The sequence below is a fragment of the Ciconia boyciana genome, chromosome 16 (genome assembly GCF_034638445.1).
Source record: "Ciconia boyciana chromosome 16, ASM3463844v1, whole genome shotgun sequence".
Taxonomy (NCBI): Eukaryota; Metazoa; Chordata; class Aves; order Ciconiiformes; family Ciconiidae; genus Ciconia; species Ciconia boyciana.
Window position 1 is genome coordinate 15,433,032 of NC_132949.1, and position 18,632 is coordinate 15,451,663.

Below are 18,632 nucleotides of genomic sequence, written 5' to 3' on the forward strand. Positions count from 1 at the left end.
GACCCCGCAAGGGCCTCTGAGACCCCCCGGGACCCTCCCGAGACCCCGCAAGGGCCTCTGAGCCCCCAGGACCCCCCGGGGCTCTGAGACCCCCCCAAGACCCCCGGGACCGTACAAGGACCTCTGACCGCCCCCCCAGGGCCTCTGGGACCCCACAAGGGGCTTCTGAGACCCCCGAGACACCCCCCCCAACCTGAGACCCCCCGAGACCCTGCCAGGGCCCGAGCCCCCCCGTGGGGGAGGGGGCTCCGGGGGCTGGAGGTGGAGAAGAGGGGTCCGGGGGGAAGGGGTTGGGGTCCGGGGGTGCAGTGGGGACCCCCAGCCCGAGGTGTTTTGGGGGTCCCCACCTCCTGGGGGTCCCCGGGGTGGGGGGTCAGACCTGAGGGGCTTCCTGCCCCGCCCCCCCGGCCCTTTGGGGGGACCCGGACTTTGGGGTGCCCAGGGCTCCGCCCCCGCTCCATCAGCCAATAAACGGCCGCTGTTTTTTCCCGCCGCCTCCTTTTTGGGGGGCGGGGCCATGGGGGCAGGGCCGGCGGGGGGCACGGGCGCGCACACAGGGCCGGGTTTGGGGGGCCGGGTACCCCCCGCCATGAGCCTGCCCGAGGTGTCGCGACTGGACCCGCGGCTGCGATATGAGCTGGTGCAGCGGCTGGGGGGCAGCTACGGGGAGGTCTACAAGGTGGGGGACTGGGGGGACTGGGGGGCACTGGGAGCAGGGGGCACTGGGAACGGGGGGGGCACTGGGGGAACTGGGAGGACTGGGGGCACTGGGAACGGGGGGCACTGGGGGAACTGGGAGGACTGGGGGCACTGGGAACGGGGGGGCACTGGGGGAACTGGGAGGACTGGGGGCACTGGGAACGGGGGGGCACTGGGGGAACTGGGAGGACTGGGGGCACTGGGAACGGGGGGGCACTGGGGGGAACTGGGAGGACTGGGGGGCACTGGGAACGGGGGGTCAGAGGGCACCAGGAACTGGGGGGCACCGGGAGCTGCAGGGGGCTGGGGGAATGGGGGGCACGGGGACGGGGGGGCAGGGAGCAGAGCCGGGCACTGGGGCGCACTGGGGACAGGGGGACACGCGGGGGGGCCGTGACCGGGGAACCGGGGTGCCCCGGGGGGTCCCGGGGGGTTGGGGTGCAGCGGGGCTGCCCCGTGTGGGGGGCGCTGAGTTTCGGGGTCCCCCCGCAGGCCCGGGACACGGGGACGGGGGAGGTGGCCGCCATCAAGATCATCCAGCTGGAGCCAGGTACCCCGGGGGGTGGCGGGGGCCCCCGGACGCCTGGGGCCCCCGGGGAAAGGGGGTCCCCGCCCCCTGACCCCCCGCCCCCCAGGCGAGGACGGCAGCGGGGTGCAGCAGGAGGTGGCGACGCTGCGGCAGTGCCGGCACCCCAACGTCGTGGCCTATTTCGGGAGCTACCTCAGGTGGGGGGCACTTCGGGGTCCCCGCGCCCCCAGCCCCCGCCCCCACTAACCCTCCCCCAGGAGCGACCGGCTGTGGATCTGCATGGAGTTCTGCGGGGGGTCCCTGCAGGAGATCTGCCTCGGTGGGTGCTGGGGGGGCGGGGGCTGGGGGGCGGGGGGCAGGGGGTTGGGGCCCCCACGCGCGGCCCCCCGCCCCCCACCCGTGGGAGCGGGGGGCAGGGTGTTGTAAGCAGGTTTTCCTGTTTGTGCCCGGAGCCGATTCCGGGGCGGAAGTTGGGGGGGGGGGGGGGGGCACTGGGGGCGCGGGGAGCACTGGGGGCTCCCCAGCCCCCTGTCCGTCCGTCCGTCCGCCCGCAGCCAGCGGCCCCCTGGCCGAGGCGCAGATCGCCTTCGTCTGCCGAGAGACCCTGCAGGTGGGTGGGGGTCCCTGGGGTCCCCCTCCCCCCACCCGAGGCCTGGGTGCCCCCCGGTGCCGGGGTCCTCCCGGGGGGAGGGGCCCACGCACACCTCGCCCCACCCCCAGGGGCTGCAGCATCTCCACGGCCAGGGCAGGATGCACCGGGACGTCAAGGTGAGACGCGCCCCACGGCGCCCCACAGCACCCCATGGAATCCATAGCACCCCACAGCACCCATAGCACCCCACAGCACCTACAGCACCCCATGGAATCCATAGCACCCCACAGCACCCATAGCACCCCATGGCACCCCACAACACCCCACGGCACCCACAGCACCCCACAGCACCCATAGCACCCACAGTACCCCACAGCACCCATAGCACCCCACAGTACCCCACGGCGCCCCATGGCACCCATAGCATCCCATAGCACCCATAACACCCCACAGCACCCCACGGTGCCCATAATGCCCCACAGCATCCCATGGTGCCCCACAGCGCCCCACGGCATCCATAGCACCCCACAGCACCCCACGGCACGCTATAGCACCCCATGGTGCCCCACAGCACCCATAGCACCCCACGGCACACTATAGCACCCCATAGCACCCCATGGCACCCCACAGCACCCCGTAGTGCCCCACAGCACCCATAGCACCCCACGGCGCCCCACGCGGGCCCCTCCCCGACGCTGCCCCGTCTCCCACAGGGCGCCAACATCCTCCTGACCCACGGCGGGGACGTCAAACTGGGTGCGTCACCCCGCGGACGCGCAGGGGGTGCCCCCCAGACACTGGGGGGGGGCAGCCGGACACCTGGGTCCCCCCCAATATTGGGGGCTCTCCCGGGGCACGCCTGGGTCCCCAACCCCCCGTCCCCCCCCGCCAGCGGATTTCGGGGTGTCGGCGGAGCTGACGGCGGCGGCCAAGCGCCGATCCTTCATCGGGACCCCTTACTGGTGAGCTGGGGGAGGCCGGGCGCGGCCCCGGGGGGCCGGGGGGGCCCGGGGGGGGGCCCGGCCGGCTGGACCCCCCTGCGCCCCCCAGGATGGCCCCCGAGGTGGCGGCGGTGGAGAAGACGGGGGGCTACGACCATCGCTGCGACGTCTGGGCGCTCGGCATCACCGCCATCGAGCTGGCGGAGCTGCAGCCCCCCCTCTTCGACCTGCACCCCATGAGGTGAGGGGGACCCCCCGCCCCCGGCCCCCCGGGCCCCTCGGGACCCCCCGACCCCCGTGTCCGTGCCCCCCCCAGGGCGCTGATGCTGATGGCCAAGAGCAGCTTCCAGCCCCCCAAGTTGAAGGAGAAGAGTCGGTGGTGGGTTTTGGGGTGCAGGGGGTGGGATGAGGGGATATTTGGGGTGCGGGGGATATTGGGGGTACAAGGGGTATTTGGGGTGCAGGGTGGGATACGGGGGTTGGGGTGCAGGGAGGATATTTGGGGGCAGGGGCGGTTGGGGTGCAGGGGGACACAGTGAATATTTGGGGTGCAGGGGTGGGATAAGGAGATCATTGGGGTGCAGGGGGGATATTTGGGGTGTGGGGAAGAAGCTGGGGGTGCCGGGGCTGGGGTAAGGGGGTATGTGGGGTGCAGGGCGGTGTTCGGGGTGCAGGACCCCTCCCATACCCCCCAGGTCCCCCACTTTCCACCAGTTCCTCAAACTGGCGCTGACCAAGAACCCCAAAAAACGCCCCACGGCCGCCAAGCTGCTGCAGGTGAGGGGGACTTGGGGGGCACGGGGGGGCTTGGGGGGCACGGGGGCTTTGGGGACCCCCTGACCCCTGCCCCCCAGCACCCCTTCACCGCCCAGCCCCTCCCGCGGGACCTCGGCCTCCAGCGGCTGGTTCGGGCCCAGAGCCCCGGGGGGGGGTCCCCCCACCCGGACGATGGGGACCCCGAGGTGACGCCCCAAAAATGTCGGGGGGGGGGTCCTGGGAGGTTTGGGGTCTCTGGGTGGAGGTTTGGGGGCACCGGGGGTTGGGGTGTGCTGGGGAGGTTTTGGGGTGTCCGAGGGTGGGGTCGGGGGAGATTTGGGGTTCGGGGAGGTTTGGGGGGTCGCTGGGAGGTTTTGGGGGGGCTCGGGGAGATTTGGGGGGTCGGGGGGGTGGGGTGCCTGGGAGGTTTTGGGGGAACTTGGGGAAGTTTTGGGGTTCCGCGGGGGTTGGGGGTTCCCAGGAGGTTTTGGGGGCCGGGGTGCCCCAGGGCCCCTGACCCCCCCGTTCCCCCCGGGATCGCAGGACGACGACGTTTTCCCGGACAGGATCCGGTCGCAGGACGAGCGCGGCCCCTCGGAGACCCCCTGTGAGGGGGACCCGCCCCCCGCCCCGGGACCCCGGGACCCCGGGACCCCGCACCCCGGGACCCCGGGACCCCGCCCCGCCCCCCGCCCCCCCGTTCACGGCCCCTTCGTTCCCCCCAGTTCAGGAGCTGAAGTTCGAGCCCCCCCTGCGGAAGGAGACGGAGCCCGGCGGCGGCTGGGTGAGGGGCGGCTGTGGGGCGGCCGTGGGGCAGTCGGGGGGGCCGGGGGGGGCTGTGGGGCAGCTGGGGCGGGTTATGGGGCGGTTGTGGGGTGGCTGGGGGTTGGCTGTGGGAGGCTGTGGGGCAGCCGTGGGGGGCATGGGGGGTCTGTGGGGTGGGGGCTTAGCTTGGAGGGCACAGGGGGCCGTGGGGCAGCCGTGGGGTGGCTGGGGGCAGCTGGGGGCTGGGGGCAGCTGGGGGGTGGCTATGGGGCAGCTGGGGGGGCTGGGGGGCAGCCGTGGGGAAGCTGTGGGGCAGCCGTGGGGCGGCTGCGGAGCAGCTTGTGGGGCTGTGGGGCAGCTGGGGGGGCACAAGGGGGCTATGGGGCTGCCCCCCACATCTGCCCTGCCCGGCAGAGCGAGGATGACGACGGCGACTGGACCTTGCTGGGAGAGGAAGAGTAAGCGATGGGGGGGCCGGGGCGGGGGCCCGTCCCCCCCGCCGTGGGGCTGACCCCCCCGCCGTGGGGCTGACCCCCATCTCGCCCCAGGAGCCTCCTGCAGTCGGTGGAGGACGCCCTGGAGGAGCGGTGAGGGGGGGCCCCGACCCTTGGGTCGCCCCGGGGGGGTCCCGGGCGCCTGGGCCCCCCCCGGACGCCGGGCCCCCCCGCTCCCTGACCCCCCCGTCCCCCCAGGAGCCTGACCGTCCGCCCCGCAGCCCCACAGGTGGGTGCCCCCCGGGACCCCCCCATATTGGGTTGCTGCCCCCCTCACCCCTCTCTGCCCCCAGGACCCCCGGACCCCCCCCCCCCCCAAGCATCCCCTGGGAGTGGGGGCCGGGAGCCGGACCCCGCCGAGGGCAGCCCCCAAGCCCCCTCCCCGGGGGGTCCCTGCCCCCCCGGCCCCCCGATTTGCCGCTGCCCCTGGGCTGGGCCAGCGCCGAGCCAGAGGTGGGTGCCCCCCCGTAACCCCCCGAACGCCTGGGTCCCCCAGGATGGGGACCCCCAATGTGGGGGGGCTAACGAGCACACCCCCCCCGCAGAGACCCCGCTGCCACGGGCTCCCCCGACCCCCAAAGTCCACGTGAGTGGGGGCAGGGATTTTGGGGGGTGAGGGGTTGGGGGGGCTCAGGGGCTTGGGGGGGGGGTCAGGTTTGGGGGGGGGGCTTGGGGTTTTGGAGGGCTCAGGGGTGGGGGGTCAGGGCTTTTGGGGGCTCAGGGGGTTTGGGGTACCAGTCGTTCGGGGGCTCAGGGATCTGGGGGGCTGGGGGTTTTGGGGGTCAGGGTGTTTGGGGGGCTCAGGGATCTGGGGGGCTGGGGGTTTGGGGGGTCAGGGTGTTTGGGGGGCTCAGGGGTTTGGGGGCTGACCATGTCCCCCCAGATGGGCGCCTGCTTCTCCAAGGTCTTCAATGGCTGCCCCCTGAGAATCAACTCCGCCCTCACCTGGGTGCACCCCGAAACCCGAGGTAGGGGGCACCCAGGCGTCCGGGCGCGCCCCACCCCACCCCCTCCCCACTGACCCCCCCAAACCTCCCCCCCCAGATCAGTACCTGCTGGTGGGGGCGGAGGAGGGGGTCTACACCCTCAACCTGCACGAGCTGCACGAGGACACGCTGGAGAAGGTGGGGGGCAGCGGGGGGCCCCCCCCGAGAGGGCACCCCTGGAGAGGGGACCCCCCCAAACCTCTGCCCCCCCCAGCTCCTGCCCCACCGCTGCGCCTGGCTCTACTGCATCAGCGACGTCCTGCTCTCGCTGTCCGGTGGGGGGCTGCTGGGGGCTGGCATGTGGGGCTGGGGTGGTGTGGGGCTGGGGAGCTGGGGCCTGGGGGGTTGTTGAGGGTCTGGGGTCGCTGTGGGGCTGGGGTATGGGGGGCAGGGTCACTGTGGGGCTGGGATGTGGGGGCCCAGGTCGCCGTGGGGCTGGGATGTCTCGGTTGGGGGGGTTGTTGAGGGTCTGGGGTCGCTGTGGGGCCGGGATGTGGGGCCCGGGTCGCTGTGGGGCCGGGATGTGGGGGTCCAGGCGGCTGTGGGGCTGGGATGTGGGGGCCCGGGGTCGCTGTGGGGCCGGGATGTGGGGGCCGGGGTCACTGTGGGGCCGGGATGTGGGGTCCAGGTCACCGTGGGGCTGGGATGTCTCGGTTGGGGGGGTTGTTGAGGGTCTGGGGTCACTGTGGGGCCGGGATGTGGGGCCCGGGTTGCTGTGGGGCTGGGATGTGGGGGTCCAGGCGGCTGTGGGGCTGAGATGTGGGGGCCTGGGGTCGCTGTGGGGCCGGGATGTGGGGGCCCAGGTCACCGTGGGGCCAGGATGTGGGGCCGGGATGTGGGGCCCGGGTTGCTGTGGGGCCGGGATGTGGGGGCCAGCGTCAGCATGGGGCCGGGATGTGGGGCCCGGGGCGCCGGGGGGCGCCGGGGGGCAGCCGGGTCGCTCGCCCCCAGGGAAGCCCCCCCAGGTCCTCGCCCACCACCTGCCCGGGCTCTTCCAGCGGCGCCGGCGGCCGGACGCCCCCTCCCCGCTCTCCCGCCTGCTCCCCCGGTAACGGCCCCCCCGCCGCCCCCCAGCCCCCGCGCGGGGCCGCCCCCCGGGTCCCCCCCGCCGTGGGGCCGCCCCCCTGACCCCCGCCCCCAGGCGGGGCCCCCTCTCCTCCAAGGTGCCCCACACCAAGGGCTGCCTGCGGTGCCGCGTGGGTAAGGGGGGCCCGGGGGGTCTGGGGGGGGCGCCGGGGCGTGGGGCGCGGACAGGGGGGGCCCAAGGCCGGGGGGCGTGGTTGTGGGGGGCCCCCGGTTGTGGGGTGCGGATGTGGGGGTCCCCACACAAGCGGGGTGCCCCAGATATGGTGCGGGGGACCATGGGGGTGCCGTGGGGGGTCAGTTTGGGGGTCCGGGGGTGCTGGGGGGCAGGTCAGTTTGGGGGTCCATGGGGGGGTCAGTTGGGGGCCCCAGGCCGGGGGTGTGGTTGTGGGGGCCCCCGGTTGTGGGGTGCAGACATGGGGGTCCCCACACAAGCGGGGTGCCCCAGATATGGGGGGGGTCAGTTTGGGGGTCCATGGAGGGTGCCATGGGGGGTCAGTTTGGGGTCCAGTTGGGGGGGTCCATGGGGGGTCAGTTGGGGGCCCGGGCGGGGGGTCGCTCTGGGGTGGGGTCCCCCTGACCCCCCAGTCAGGGACCCCAGGGGGCAGCACCTTCCTGGGCGCCGCCCTCCCCGCCGCCCTCCTGCTGCTGCGCTGGTGCCCCCCCCTGCGCCGCTTCGGGCTCCTCAAGGTGATTTGGGGGTTCGGGGGGTGGGGGGCACGGCCGGGGGTGCCCTGACCTCTCCCCCCCCCCCAGCGCGTGGCCGTGGCCCTGCCCCCCGGGGGCTGTTCGCGCTGCTGGTGGTGCCGGGGGAGGCGTACCCCCAAATCTGCGTGGGGGCCACCGAGCCCCAAACCTGCGGGGGGGGCACCGAGCCCGGCCCCCCCCGGAGCCGCCTCCACTTCCAGCTGCTGGGGACGGGGGAACCCCGAAACCCCCGGGTAATGGGGGGTTGGGGGCGATTTGGGGGGTCGCGGAGGGGGATTTGGGGTCTGGGGGGGCTTGGAGCCCGGGGGGGGTTGGGGGGGGGGAGGTTTGGGCTCAGGGAGGGGGAGGCATTTTGGGGGGGCCCCCTGCCGTGACGGGGCCCCCCTTTCCCCGCAGCCCCCCCCGGCCGCGCCGCCACCCACCTCACCCAGGTGGACCGAGACACCGTGCTGGTCTGCTTCGGGGGTGAGCCCCGCTTTGGGGGCGGGGGGCGGGGGAGCTTGGGGTGCCTGGGGGGTTGGGGTGCTTGTGGGGGTTTTGGGGTGCCTGGGGGGTTGGGGTGCTGGGAGGGGTTTGGGGGTCTGGGGGTTTTGGGGTGCTGGGGGGTGGGGGAGCTGGGGGGCTGGGGGTGAGCGGGGGAGCTTGGGGTGCCTGGGGGTTGGGGTGCTTGTGGGGGTTTTGGGGTGCCTGGGGGGTTGGGGTGCTTGGGAATCAGGGTTGGGGTGCTGGGGGTTTTGGGGGTCTGGGGGTTTCGGGGGACTGGGGGTTTTAGGGTGCTGGGGGTTTTGGGGTGCTGGTGCGTTTTGGGGTGCTGGTGGGGGTTGGGGGTCTGGGGGGGTCTGGGGGTGAGCGGGGGTGCCGGGGGTTGGGGTGCTGGGGGTGTTTTGGGGTGCTGGGGGGATGTTGGGGTGCTGGGGGGGTCCCCAGCACTGATCCCCCGCCCCCCCAGGCTGCGTGCGGGTGGTGGATCTGGGGGGGCACCCCCACCCCGCCCTGGCCCCCCAGCTCACCTTCGACTTCCCCGTGGAGACCCTCGGTGAGGGGGGGCTGGGGGTCACCCCCTCCCCGGGCGGGTCTGGGGGTTTGGGGGTTCACCCCTCCCCGGGGGGAAGGTTGGGGTCCCCCAGCCCTGGGGGGTTTTGGGGTGACCCCATGCCAGTGGTTTTGGGGTTCGGATGTCCCGGGGGGGGGATGGGGTTCAGCCGATCCCGGGCGGGTTTTGGGGTCCCCCCCCATCCCAGGGGGGTTTTGGGGTTCACCCTGGTCCCAGGCGGGTGCTGGGGTTCAGCTGTTCCCGGGTGGGATTTGGGGTCACCCCTGTCCTGGGTGGGTTTTGGGCTCACCCTGGTCCCGAGGGGTTTTGGGGTGCCCCCGTCCCGGGGGGGTTTGGGGCTCAGCCTGGTCCCGGTTGGGTTTTGGGGTGCCCCCAGCCCGGGGGCTCGGGGCTGACGGCGGTGTCGGGGCGCAGTGTGCCTGCCGGACAGCGTGCTGGCCTTCGGCCGCCACGGGGTGCAGGGCCGCAGCCTGGGGGGCAACCAGGTGGGGTCTGGGGGACGGGGGCGTTGGGGCGGGTTTTGGGGGCTGGGGGTGGGGGCAGGGGGCGTTGGGGGGATTTGGGGGCTGGGGGTGCGGGGAGTTGGGGGATTTGGGGTGCAGGGCGTTGGGGTGCGGGGGAGTTGGGGGATTTGGGGCACGGGGAGTTGGGGTGCGGGGAGTTGGGGGGATTTGGGGTGCAGGGGCGTTGGGGTGCGGGGGAGTTGGGGGGATTTGGGGCGCGGGGTGTTGGGGCAGGTTTTGGGGGCTGGGGTTGGGGTGCGGGAGAGTTGGGGGGATTTGGGGGCTGGGGAGTTGGGGTGTGGGGAGTTAGGGGATTTGGGGCGCGGGGGCGTTGGGGGGATTTGGGGGCTGGGGGCGTGGGGTGCGGGGGAGTTGGGGGATTTGGGGCGCAGGGGTGTTGGGGCGGGTTTTGGGGGCTGGGGTTGGGGTGCGGGGCGTTGGGAGGGATTTGGGGCACGGGGCAGTTGGGGGATTTGGGGTGCGGGGCGTGGGGTGCAGGGGAGTTGGGGGATTTGGGGCGCAGGGGCGTTGGGGGATTTGGGGGCTGGGCTTGGGGTAGGGGGCTTTGGGGGTGCGGCGGAGGGCCTGGGGGACCTGCGGGGTACGGGGGCCGGGGTGGATTTTGGGGTGGGGATTCAGGGGTGAGGTTGTGGGGTGGGGTCGGGGCGGGTTTTGGGGGCTTTGGGGTTGGGGTGCGATTCGGGGCTGGGGGGAGGTTTGGGGTGGGGGCTTGGGGGGCCGGGGGTATTTCGGGGTGCCCCAGCCCCCTCCCCAGGTGACGCAGGAGGTGACGGACGAGTCCCGCGTCTTCCGCGTCCTGGGGGCCAACAGGTACCGGGGGCGGGGGGGGCGGGGGGGGACCCCCCCATGTCGGGGGCCCCTCCCCCGCCCGTGCGTCCCCCCCAGGGACATCGTCCTGGAGAGCCGCCCCGCGGGGGACCCCCAGGCCCCCGCCAGCCTCTACCTCCTCACCGGGCACCAGAGCAGCTTTTAGGGGACCCCCCCACTTTAGGGGACCCCCCAAAACCCCTCCTGAGAACCCGGGGCGCCCCGGTCTGCGATGAGGCCCCGTGCCCCCCGCGGAGACAGCCCCCCCCGCCACCCGCAGGGGTTTGGGGGCTGCCGGTGCCCCCGGTTTGGGGGGCCGGTTTGGGGTGCCCCCCCAATTGGGGTTTTACACTGGAATGAGCTCGGGGGGGAATAAACGTGGAGCTGAGAGAACGTGTGGGGCGCTGGGGGCTGGGGGGCTGGGGCTGGGGGGCCGGGGGTTTGGGGGCCCGGGGGTCGAGGCCGGGGGAGGGGGGTGGGGGTGTTGGGCCCGGACTCCCATGATCCTCTGCGCGGGGCGGGGGGGGCGGTACCGGCCGAATTCCCGCGATGCCTCGCGGCGAGGTTTTGGCGGGCCGCTGGGCGCCGCGCACGAGCGCCCGCCCCCCCAGCCTCCGCCTCCGCCAATCAGACGGCGCCTTCCCTGCGCGACGGCGGAGCCCGCCAATCAGGCGGCGCGGAGCCCGCAGCCCAATGAGGGGCGAGGCAGGCGCCGGCGTCACGCCCGCCCGGCACGGGGTCTACCGACGCCCTCGTTCGGGGGCGCGGGGCGGGGCGGCGCGTAGCCAATGGCGGCGGCCCCCTCGGCGGGCCCGCCCTCCGCCGCTCCGCCCAATCCGCGCTCGCCCCCTCCCCCTCCCCCGCGCGGCGCCTGAGCGACGTCCCTCGCCGCCAATCCCCTTCGCCGCCGCCTCAGCGCCCGTCCCCGCCCCGCCGCCCGCCCCCCAGCCAATCCCCGGCGGCGCCGCGCAGACGGGCAGCGCCGCCAGCCAGCGGCGGAGCGCGAACGCCTTGATCGGCGCGCCGCTCGGCCAATGAGCGTCGGGCGCGCGTAGCGGCGGCGTGGAAGGTTCGCGAAGGCCGGCGGCTGAGGGGAGGCTCTATGGCGACCGGGGCGAACGCCACGCCGCTGGGCAAGCTCCACCCGCCCCCGCCGCCGGGGAAGCCCGGCTTCCCGCTGCCGCCGCCCCCCGGCCTCGTCCTCCCCGGCCCTCCGCCGCCTCCACCGCCGCCCCCAGGCGCCGGCCAGGCCCCGGCCGCCTTACTAGGCCCGATGGCGGCCGCCGCTTACCCCTTCGCCGCCCTCCCGCCGCCGCCGCCGCCGCCCCCCCCGCCGCCGCCGCCGCAGCCTCAGCCGCAGCAGCAGCCGCCGCCGCCCCCGCCGCCGCCGCCGCCGGCCCAGCAGCAGCCGCAGCCTCAGGCGGCGGCCGCCCCGCAGCAGCAGCAGCAACAACCGGCGGCCCCGGCCGCCCCGCAGCAGCCGCCGGCCCCGGGCGCCGCGCCCTACGGGCAGTACCGCTTCCCCTCGCCGCCGCCCGGCCACGACCCGCCGGCGGCCCCGCAGTCCGCGGCGGCCCCGCCGGCCGCCCCCCAGCAGCAGCCGGCCCCCCCCCAGCAGCCGCCGGCCGCCGCCCCGGCGCAGCAGCGGCCGGAGGAGAGCGGGCCCGGCGGGGGAGGAGGAGGAGGAGGAGGTGTCGGGCAGAATGAACCGGGCGGGCGGGCGGCCGGCGGCCATAAGGGGTCCAGGAGGTCAGGTACGTCCCGGGGGGCGGGGGGGGGCAGGGGGTACGAGGGGTCTGGGAGCAAAGGGGGCCAGGGGGTTACGGGGGCAGGAGGGAAGGGGTGGCCGAGGGGGGCGGGGGAGGCGGGAGGGAAGGGGTGCAGCGGCGAAGTGGGGGACGAAGAGGGAGAGACGCGGGGGGCAGGGGGTTATGGGGGGCGAGGGGGCTGTTGGGGGGCCGGGGGTTGTTGGGGGGGCGCGGGGGGTCACGGCGTTACCGCGCGCTGAGGGGGGGCCCCGGGCCTTCGGCCCCCCCCGCGCCGGCCGGGACACGTGTCGGGGACGCGTGCGGGCAAGATGGAGCCCGGGGCGGGGGGAACCTCCGGGCGGGACCCCCCGGGACACAGCGGGCTCCCCCTCCGGGGCTGGGGGGGGGGGTTGGAGGGGTCCGGGGGGTCGCCCCCGTCCGGCCCAGCCCCGCGGGTGGCCCAGAGCCGGCGCTTCCCGCAGAGTTCCCGCGGAAGCGGAAGCGGAGCCGCTGGAACCAGGACTCGCTGGAGCAGAAGACGGTGATCCCGGGCATGCCGACCGTCATCCCGCCCGGCCTCACCCGCGAGCAGGAGCGCGCCTACATCGGTAACGCCGCGCCCGCCTGCGGGGCGAGCGGCCGGGGGCGCGGGGTGCGGGGGGCAGGCGCTGCCGCGGGGCTGGGCGGGTGCTTTGGGGCGAATAACGTGCTTTTTTGGGGTAATAATGTGCATTTTTTAGGTAATAACGTGCATTTTTTTAGGTAACAATGTGCATTTTTTAGGGTAATAACGTGCCTTTTTAGGTAATAACGTGCTTTTTTAGGTAACAATGTGCATTTTTGAGGGTAACAATGTGCATTTTTAGGTAATAACGTGCTTTTTTAGGATAACAATGTGCATTTTTTAGGGTGATAATGTGCACTTCTAGGTAACAACGTGCTTTTTTGGGGGTAATAACGTCCTTTTTTAGGTAATAATGTCTGGAGTTTTGGCAATAATATCCTTTTTTGGGGTAACAATGTCTGGATTTTTTGCAATAATTTCCTTTTTTGGGTAATAACGGCTGTTTTTGGGTAACAATGTGGTTTTTTTAGGTGATAACCTCTGTTTCTAAGGTAATAACGTCTGGTTTTTTTTGGTAACAACGCCTGTTTTGGGTCATAACGTGATTTTTTTAGGTAATAACGTTTGCTTTTTTAGCAATAATCTCTTGTTTGGGGGTAATAACGTCCTTTTTTTATTGGTAACCATGCCTGCTTTTGATGCTCATGTGGGGTTTTTAGGTCATAACGTTTGCTTTTGTAGCGATAGTCTCCTGGTTGGGGTAAGAGCGGCTGGTTTTGGTAACGACCCCCTAGGGCCGGGGTCTGGCGATAACCCGCTTCCGTCGCGACGGCGCAAAGCTCCGCCCTGGCACCGACACCTCCGACCCCCGGCCCTCGCCGGCTTTCGGGCGATTTTTGAGCGAGGCCGCCCGGTTTCGGGGAGCGACGCCCGCTTCGGGCGACGTGCCGAGGGTGCCGGTGCCGAGGCGGCGCCGGTGGCGGGTGTCCGGGGCGCGGCGGCGGGGCAGCGCGGCCGTGGTGGTAACTCTCTTCCCCCGCCCTCTCTCTGTCCTAACCGGGTTTCTTCCAGTGCAACTGCAGATCGAAGACCTGACTCGCAAACTGCGCACGGGAGACCTGGGCATCCCCCCTAACCCTGAGGACAGGTCGGGACCTTCGCCTGCCAGCGACCGCTAACGAGCCAGCACCCCTAACGAGCGCGGCCCTGCCGCCGCTGCCCGCCGGGCCGGACCGGGCCGGGCCGCCCCCCGCCCCTCCGCCGCAGGGGAAGGGGCCCTTCCGTAACCCCGCCGCGCCGGCGGATCCATTAATCGGCCCCGGCGGATCCATTAATCGGCCCCGGCGGATCCATTAATCGGCCCCGGCGGATCCATTAATCGGCCCCGGCGGATTAACGAGGGCCGGGCGCCGGGGCGGCTTTGCCCGCGGCGGGGGAGAGCGCCCGGAGTCGGGGCTGCCGCCTCGCCCCCGCTTTCCCCTCATTTCACACCGATTCGGTCAAAAAGGGGCCAAATTCCAGCCCCGCCCCTTCCCCTGGACCCCGCTCCTCCGCGGCGGGGCAGGCCGGGGTCCCTCGCCGGCTAACGAACCCCGCTAACGAGCCGGGGCCGGAGGGGCGGGGGCGATACCGGCCGCCCGGCCCTCGGGTTTTGGGGGGAAACGCAGACAAATCGGCAATAACCCTGACTTGCTCCTCCGCAGCGCGCCAGGGCCGAGCGCATCGTTAACGAGCTGGGGCGTCGTTAGCGCTAATTACCAGCGGACGCCTGCTTGCGGCGGGGGGGGGCGGGGGGGATGTTACTGATTAATAATTAACGAGCGGTGATTAGCTGACCTTTCGTTTCGCCTGTCGACAGTTCCCTTCAGGCCGCGAGGACGGTGGCGCCAACTGGTTTTAATCCAGAAAAGTTTCTTTCTCGCCCCAAAACGGGTGCAGGTTCCGAGTGCCGCCCGGGATGTATTTTTTTGGATGATCCGCCTAATCTCTTCCCTCCTTGCAGCCTCGTCCTAAATTTGCAATTGGGGGGTGGGAGGGGCGGGGGGGGCGGGGAGAAAAGCTCCAAAATGGGAGGAATTGTGACTTTTTTTTTTTTAATCCCGTGATCGATGATAATTCTCATTTTTCACCCCGATTTTTGACTGTGGGCCTGGCTCTCCTCGCCCCCCACACGGCTCCGCTCGTCCCCCCCTCGGCTCTTCCCGGCCGAGCCGAAAAAAAAAGCTTCCCCCACCCCCCCAAAAAAAAAAAAACCAACCACCCCACAACGGGGAAGCTTTTCCTCTTAAAAACCAGAGAAACAGGCAAAATGAGGCCTCAAAAACCGGGGGGAAAGGGGCAGCCCCCCAGCTTCCCCCGCAGAAGCGAGGCGAGGAGCCCAGCCCGCCCCGGGGGGCCGGGGGTGCCGGGGCGGGCGGGGCGGGGGCTGACGCCGCTGCCCCCCCAGGTCGCCGTCCCCCGAGCCCATCTACAACAGCGAGGGGAAGCGCCTCAACACCCGCGAGTTCCGCACCCGCAAGAAGCTGGAGGAGGAGCGGCACAACCTCATCACCGAGATGGTGGCCCTCAACCCCGACTTCAAGCCCCCCGCCGACTACAAGTGAGGGGGGGCAGCGCTTTTGGGGCCCATCCCGGCCGTTTTGGGGCGCCCCCCCGTGTCTTGACGCTCCTTTCTCGCCCCCCCCCCCCCACCCCGCAGGCCGCCGGCGACGCGGGTGAGCGACAAGGTGATGATCCCGCAGGACGAGTACCCCGAGATCAACTTCGTGGGGCTCCTCATCGGCCCCAGGTGCGTCCGTGCCCCCGGCACCCCCACAGCGGGGGGGCCCCTAACGGCCCCGGGGCTGCTAACGATGCCGGGTGCTTAACGAGGGCGGGGTGCTGCTGCCCCCCTGGCTCTCCCCACCTGCAGGACTGGTGGGGGGGGGATCCCCCCTCAGCGTTACCCCCAAAAGTTGGGGGGGCTGCCAGTGATGCCAGGCGTTAATGAGTCTGGGCTCTTAATGAGGCCGAGGTGTTAACGAGGTCAGGCTCCTAATGATGCCCCGTGTTCCCAGCTCTCCCTGCCTGCGGGGTCCTGGTGTGGGTGCCCCAGTGGGTCTGTGGGGTGCCCCCCCCCCCATTCGGGTGGGTGGCCCCCTTCCCTCCCCCTCCCTGGGGTGTGCCTCAGTGTTCCCTACCAAATTTCGGGGGGCTCTTAATGACTGCCCTCTTAACGAGAGCGGGCTCTTAACGATGCCAGGGTGCTGCTGTGTTCCCAGCTCTCCCTGCCTGGGGGGTTCCAGTGTGGGTGTGTCCCCCCACATGTTTGGGTGGGTGACCCCCTTCCCCTCCCTCTCCCTGGGCTGTGGCCCCCCTCAGCATCCCCTACAAAATTTTGGGGGGCTCTTAATGACAGTGCGCTCTTAACGAGGCCGGGCTCCTAACGATGCCAGGGTGCCGCCATGTTCCCAGCTCTCCCCGCCGGTGGCGTCCTGGTGTGGGGGACCATGGGGTGCCCCCCCCGGTGACCCCCCCTTCCCCGCCGCCGCAGGGGGAACACGCTGAAGAACATCGAGAAGGAGTGCAACGCCAAGATCATGATCCGGGGAAAGGGCTCGGTGAAGGAGGGCAAGGTGGGCCGCAAGGACGGGCAGATGCTGCCGGGGGAGGACGAGCCCCTCCACGCCCTGGTCACCGCCAACACCATGGAGAACGTCAAGAAGGCGGTGGAGCAGGTACGGGGGGGAACCCCGACGCGGGGGGCCGCGCGGAGCCCCGCCGCCCCCGTTTGAGCTCTGTTCTGCCCCAAAACCAGATCCGGAATATCCTGAAGCAAGGCATCGAGACGCCCGAGGACCAGAACGACCTGCGGAAGATGCAGCTGCGGGAGCTGGCGCGCCTCAACGGCACGCTGCGGGAGGACGATAACCGGTCGGTGACGCCCCGGAATACCCCAGAGTCCCCCCCCGCACCCCAAACCACTGCTCCTCACCCCAAAACAACCGCACGCGCCCCTCGCCCTCCAGGATCCTGCGGCCGTGGCAGAGCACCGAGACCCGCAGCATCACCAACACCACCGTCTGCACCAAGTGCGGCGGGGCCGGCCACATCGCCTCCGACTGCAAGTTTGCCAGGTAACGGCCCCCAAGCCCCCCCCAGGTCCCCCCCCAGGCACCCCCAAACACCCCATAACCATCCCAGACCGCCCCAAGCCCCTGCACCATCCCCTTGCTCTGGGGGGCAGAGGCGATGGGGGATCGGGGCGGAGGGGGGGTGGGTGCCCCCGGCCCGGGGGGCCGCCCCTGCCTGACGCCCCCCCCCCGCCCGCCGCCCCCCCAGGCCCGGGGACCCGCAGTCGGCGCAGGACAAGGCGCGGATGGACAAGGAGTACCTCTCGCTGATGGCGGAGCTGGGGGAGGCCCCCGTCTCGGTCAGCTCCAACGCCGCCCACAACAACAGCCCCCTCTCCAGCAGCCACCGCGCCGCCAGCCAGGCCAGCAGCCAGCCCCCCGTGAGCGCCGCCGCCCCCTTCGCCGCCATGGGGGAGCGCCCCTGAGCCGGGGGGGGGTCGCCCCCTAACCCCCCTGTCCCCACAGAGCCGCCCGCCCTGGATGAACTCCAGCCCCTCGGAGAGCCGCCCCTAGCAGGGGATGCACGGGGGGGGGCCGGGGGGGCCCCACAGCTTCCCCCACCCCATGGCCGGCATGGGGGGGCCACGGGGCCACCCCTGCAGCACAACCCCAACGGGCCCCCCTGGATGCAGCCCCACCACCCCCCATGGGGCAGGGCCCCCACCCGCCCGGGCACCCGGGGCCCCACCACATGGGTAAGGACAATCCTGGGTGGGGGCTGGGGATGGGGGGTTGGGAGGATTTGGGGGCTGAAAAGGGGTGGTTTTATTGGCCCCCCAGGGTCTTGCTCACAGCTGAGACCTTGGGGGGGGGGGGGGATATATTTGGGGTTGGGGGAGTTATTTGGGGGGCAGGAGGATTTTTGGGGTGAAAAGGGTGGGGTTTGTATTGCCCCCTCCCCCTGGCAAGGGTCTCGCTCCTGGATGAGACCCTGGGGGGGGGGGGGGGAGGATTTTGGGGGTTGGGGAGGATTTTGGGGTGTTGTGGGGGCTGTGGTTGGGGGGGATTGGGGGCTTGGGAGGATTTTTGGGGTGTTGTGGGGGCTGCGGTTGGGGGGGTGGGGATTGGGGGCTTGGGAGGATTTCTGGGGTGTTGTGGGGAGGGCGAGGGGCGGGGCGTGCTGGGGTGTAGGATCGGGGAGGCTGGGGGCGTACGGGGGGCCGGCCCCCTCGCTAAGGCGACGCTCGCTCCTTCCCCAAGATCAGTACCTGGGCAATGCGCCGGTGGGCTCTGGGGTCTATCGCCTGCACCAGGGAAAAGGTGAGGACCCCCCGGCCCCCCGCCCCCCCGCCCCGCCCCGCTAACGCCCCTCCCCCGCAGGTATGATGCCGCCGCCGCTGGGTATGCTGCCCCCCGCCCCCCGCCCGGTGGGCAGCCGCCCCCCTCCGGCCCCCTCCCCCATGGCAGCAGCAGCCGCCGCCCCCAGCAGCAGCAGCACCCCTTGGGCTGGCAGCAAAGTGAGTGGGGGCTTGGTCCTGGGGGCCCGCGCGCGGGGGGGCCACTAACACCGCCCCCAACCCCCTGGTTCCCACCACCCCATTGATCCCCCTCCCCCCCCAATCACCCCCTGCCCCGGGGCTGGGCCATGGGGGAGGGTGGGATCTTGCTCGTTTCAGCCCCCCCCCCCAGCAGGTGTGCCCCTCCCCCAATTAACACCTCCTCCTTTAATTACCCCCCTTAACGCAAGCGCTCCCCCATCAGCCCATGCCACCATGGGCCCCCCGGCGGTGCGGGGGAGGTGGGTGCTGTTCGCCTTGGGGACCCCTCCCCCTTCCCCTCCCCTTCCCCTCCCCCCGCGGTTCATTGCCCCCCCCGCCCCCAGTGGCCCCCTGGCTCACCACACCCACCCCGCCCCTCCCCGTCAGTGGCCCCCGGCTAACGCCTTCCCCCCAGATACGACGACCACCACGAGCGCTGGCAGCGGCTCCCTCCCCCTGGCAGCAGCAGGGGCGGGGGGGCGGCGGGGGGCGGCTTCTACGGGGCCCCCCGCTCCCCGGCAGCCCCTCCATGGTGCCTTTGCCCCCGGGGTGCAGCCGCCCCTCCCCCGGGGCCCCCGCCCCCGCCGCCCCCTGGCTCCGGGGGCATGATGTACGCGCCCCCGCCCCCGCCGCCCCCCCATGGACCCTTCTAACTTCGTCACCATGATGGGGATGGGGTCCCGGCCATGCCCCCTTCGGCATGCCCCCGCCCCGCCCCCGCCCCCCAGAACTGAGCGGGCCGGGCCCCGCCCGGGACCACCGCCTGCCCCTCCCCCTCCCGGGGCGCGGGG

General features: G+C 72.1%; 2 protein-coding genes and 1 pseudogene across 2 annotated transcripts; all 3 read left to right on the forward strand.

The window, feature by feature from the left end:
- Positions 1-589: 589 nt before the first annotated feature.
- MAP4K2 (mitogen-activated protein kinase kinase kinase kinase 2) lies at positions 590-10,196 on the forward strand. The gene is made up of 30 exons (XM_072881560.1): positions 590-679; positions 1,192-1,249; positions 1,335-1,425; positions 1,486-1,547; positions 1,783-1,838; positions 1,949-1,996; positions 2,534-2,576; positions 2,713-2,782; positions 2,871-3,002; positions 3,078-3,140; positions 3,457-3,538; positions 3,616-3,723; positions 4,061-4,124; positions 4,243-4,301; positions 4,697-4,740; positions 4,831-4,869; positions 4,975-5,005; positions 5,070-5,229; positions 5,322-5,362; positions 5,660-5,744; positions 5,821-5,900; positions 5,977-6,037; positions 6,714-6,810; positions 6,904-6,962; positions 7,602-7,796; positions 7,950-8,018; positions 8,503-8,589; positions 9,022-9,092; positions 9,886-9,941; positions 10,017-10,196. The coding sequence occupies exons 1-30, from the start codon at positions 590-592 to the stop codon at positions 10,102-10,104; spliced, it is 2,289 nt and encodes a 762-aa protein (XP_072737661.1). The 3' UTR covers positions 10,105-10,196.
- An 800-nt stretch (positions 10,197-10,996) lies between these two features.
- On the forward strand, positions 10,997-16,821 carry LOC140660306 (splicing factor 1-like). The gene is made up of 9 exons (XM_072881039.1): positions 10,997-11,692; positions 12,169-12,294; positions 13,323-13,398; positions 14,698-14,850; positions 14,950-15,039; positions 15,784-15,967; positions 16,048-16,163; positions 16,259-16,366; positions 16,572-16,821. The coding sequence occupies exons 1-9, from the start codon at positions 11,041-11,043 to the stop codon at positions 16,786-16,788; spliced, it is 1,722 nt and encodes a 573-aa protein (XP_072737140.1). The 5' UTR covers positions 10,997-11,040; the 3' UTR covers positions 16,789-16,821.
- A 1-nt stretch (position 16,822) lies between these two features.
- Positions 16,823-18,450, forward strand: LOC140660580 (uncharacterized; annotated as a pseudogene).
- Positions 18,451-18,632: the final 182 nt, after the last annotated feature.